Consider the following 2,961-nt stretch of genomic DNA (forward strand, 5'->3'; position numbering starts at 1 on the left):
CGCGTTCCGAGGATTTCATACAAACTTCCCATGTAGACGATCCGAAAAAGGCAACAGTCGAAAAAAAAAGTTTAAATTTTTTTTCGATTTTCATATAGTATTTTTTTCTGCTCTATTGGTGTTATCGGCACATCGAAATTCGCGCTCCTTATCAGTTAATTTTCACTTCATAGACAAATCACGACCAAAACCACCATTAAAATGAATTATCATACCAATGGACTCAAAAGTGTATCAAACATTTTTGTTTCAATTAAAGTGAAACACAATTTCTATAGTCAGCCGATATTTCACGATTCACTTTCAAGCGAACAGAATTTATGTTGCACTCGCACAAAACTGTATCAAATCATGCATATTTTTTCAAAACAGTACATTGAGCGTGTCGCCGAACAAAGTGATACAACGTTCTGTTACTGGAACAAAATGAAACACTTGCCGCGCTTCGAAACAAAGCGCAACGTAAATAAAATAGTGACCAACGATTTCATGTTTCATATTGATCCAATAACAGATTGGTGTTTCACTTTGTTCGGCGATTTTTTTGCGTTTCGTATTCATCGGCGAAGAGTCAATACGTTCTTTTTATGCTCACGGATTCAAATGCCCAATCTCAGCTTACTAAGTTTCTATGCTGAGCATATATCCTCAGTTATCTGTCATTGACTGGTGATATGAGTAGTTTGGAGCGAAAATGTAACACAGAAAAGTTGTGTGGAAAATTTTCAAATGAAAAGAGATAGCTGTATAGTTCACTAGAGTTTACTATACAGTTATGTATATATCCGCTCATTCATCATCGACATTTTTCCGCGCAACTTTTCTGTATTACATTTGACCTATTTTTTTATAATGAAAAACTGATTATGTTATGTTAATGTTCTACAAAGATTAATTTAAATTGTTCAGATCTTCCGATCTCGACGTCAACTGCAAATTCAAAACTACCAACAGGGGCTTGTTTGGATAAGACGTAAAACTTCTCCTCAATTTATCACCTCCTTGATAAATTGAACGATGACTTTAGCAGTCATTGAGGCCATTATTACCACGTTTACGCCTCATTTAATCTTTTATTTTTACACGTATAATGGACCGTTGACATGGCTACCTTTATTCATTTCTATGCTTTGGTTAGGTTTTATTTTTTGGATCATTCAAATAACAAACTCTCATACAAGTCGAGAAACACTTTGAATCGAAGCTATCTATGTAATACCCTAACTGTATAAACATGGAAATATCAGGATTTTCATGACTCTTTAAGTCATTTTCCTGCAAAACTAAATATTCAGCCAGTTTTTTGGTAGTGTTTATAAATAATAATAATAATAATGATAATATCATAACTTTCTTAATATTGATCCCTTCACTATATCGTTTTAATAATCCACTTACTATTTTTTTCTTCACTGGCTTTGGCGATGGCTGTGCAACGGCTGCAGCAACTGCGGCTGCAACAGCGTCGCCTCGATCATTTTCTTCATGATTAGCTTCTCCTTCAAGCAACTTATCGAAAACACTTTCGGACGCGTCGTTGTTCTGCTCTTCATGTGTCGCTGTAGGTTCTGCATTGCAGCGGTATTTCTGCAAAACCGAAAACAATTCAAGCGTACCGAAATAAAATTATAATGATTTTTTTTCTTGTCTTACCACGGGATCAGATATATATTCTTCAATTTTTTGCACAGCTTCCTTGAATGCTGCCGTTTTACTCGACTTTATCAACTGGTCTTTGTACTCAAGATAGTTTTTAATATTGTTCTCTTCAATCCACGCACTGCAAATGATGACTGCGATATATTTTGCATCTTTTGAAATTAGAAATTCATCATTTTTTACTTACTAGTTGCAAGTTCCGAAGAAAAAAATACAACGTACTGGACCTTTTGCTTTTTTCGGTTTTTGACCAAGCTCAGGTGGAGGATAACAAATCTATGGTGAAAATGAAGTGAAACAATACAAACATACAAATAAGAATATAATTGGTACTTACACGTCCTGGCCAAGGTGAAAAGCCCTTCATTTTTGCCCTAATGAAAAAAAGTGAAATTCTTTTTATCTATATGTTCTGGAAGAAATGTTATCAAAAATTAGAGTATGCTTTCTGACGGATTATTGTTTTCAAACATAAATCGAATGGTTTTGTATTGTTGATCTTCTATGGTATATACGGTATAGTTTATCACTAAAATAAATCAGGTCAATTTCAAAACCATCAAGAAATGTGAGCGATAGGATGAATATCAAATAGTTGTGGATAATAATTAACGATTATCAAATGCTGCAATATGTAGAACATATAAGTTAGGTTAGAAAAACAATAACAACATCCTTTCAACTTCATTGTGCTGATTCGATACCATTGTAAAATATTCAATTTGAATAGAACTGTTTCTGATATTAGAGATATAATTTTAAAGAAGCGTTGAACTTTTTTATTACTCTTCTTCAATGTAAATCTAAAACTCTTCCAAATTTCTGGAATTCTTCTTCTCCGCCATTTTCATTTTTGAGTGTATATATTATTTCATATCATTAATACACATAGAATGTTAAAATAGCTTGATTAATTATATTTCCAATCATTTGATTTCTCGAACACAAATTTCTTGAAAAATTAACTCACCAAACTAAATCTTCCATATTTCGTTCAACCCAAACTTCTGTATACTATAAGTTTCGTGGGAAGAGTCGGCTTCAAATTGTTGTATCAACAAAAATAATACAATCACAAATACTTGGAAATAGTTCAAATTATACGATTGCAAAGAATTCTCACGGAAAAACTTCTTATGAACCAAAGAAAAATCATATAAAATTTTTAAATACAAATATTTTATACGATATTTTCAATGCTTAACCAATAAGACTGACGCTCAACACAAATTTACAGAGACGAGAAATGGCGGTCGCGCTATTTGTCAAAAGAATGCTACCAACTATATATCAACAAACAAC

The 2,961-nt window shown here is 32.8% G+C and overlaps 1 protein-coding gene across 1 annotated transcript; it reads right to left on the reverse strand.

Annotated features, from left to right (window-relative positions):
• Positions 1 to 889: 889 nt before the first annotated feature.
• Positions 890 to 2,922, reverse strand: LOC129571468 (cytokine-like nuclear factor N-PAC). The gene is made up of 5 exons (XM_055451264.1): positions 2,630 to 2,922; positions 1,997 to 2,033; positions 1,847 to 1,935; positions 1,654 to 1,780; positions 890 to 1,587 (listed from the first exon to the last, which is right to left on the reverse strand). Exons 1-5 carry the CDS (start codon positions 2,644 to 2,646, stop codon positions 1,135 to 1,137), a joined length of 723 nt encoding a protein of 240 aa, XP_055307239.1. The 5' UTR covers positions 2,647 to 2,922; the 3' UTR covers positions 890 to 1,134.
• Between the last annotated feature and the right edge of the window lie 39 nt (positions 2,923 to 2,961).

Source organism: Sitodiplosis mosellana, unplaced genomic scaffold (genome assembly GCF_009176505.1).
Source record: "Sitodiplosis mosellana isolate CC-2019 unplaced genomic scaffold, AAFC_SMos_1.0 Smas_scaffold_2555, whole genome shotgun sequence".
Classification (NCBI taxonomy): Eukaryota; Metazoa; Arthropoda; class Insecta; order Diptera; family Cecidomyiidae; genus Sitodiplosis; species Sitodiplosis mosellana.

Coding starts and splice junctions, on each gene's coding strand:
- LOC129571468 (XM_055451264.1), bottom strand. Junction 1,936..1,996: donor TTTCACCTTGGCCAGGACGT/GTAAGTACCAAT, acceptor TTTTCACCATAG/ATTTGTTATCCTCCACCTGA. Junction 1,781..1,846: donor TTCTTCGGAACTTGCAACTA/GTAAGTAAAAAA, acceptor CATCATTTGCAG/TGCGTGGATTGAAGAGAACA.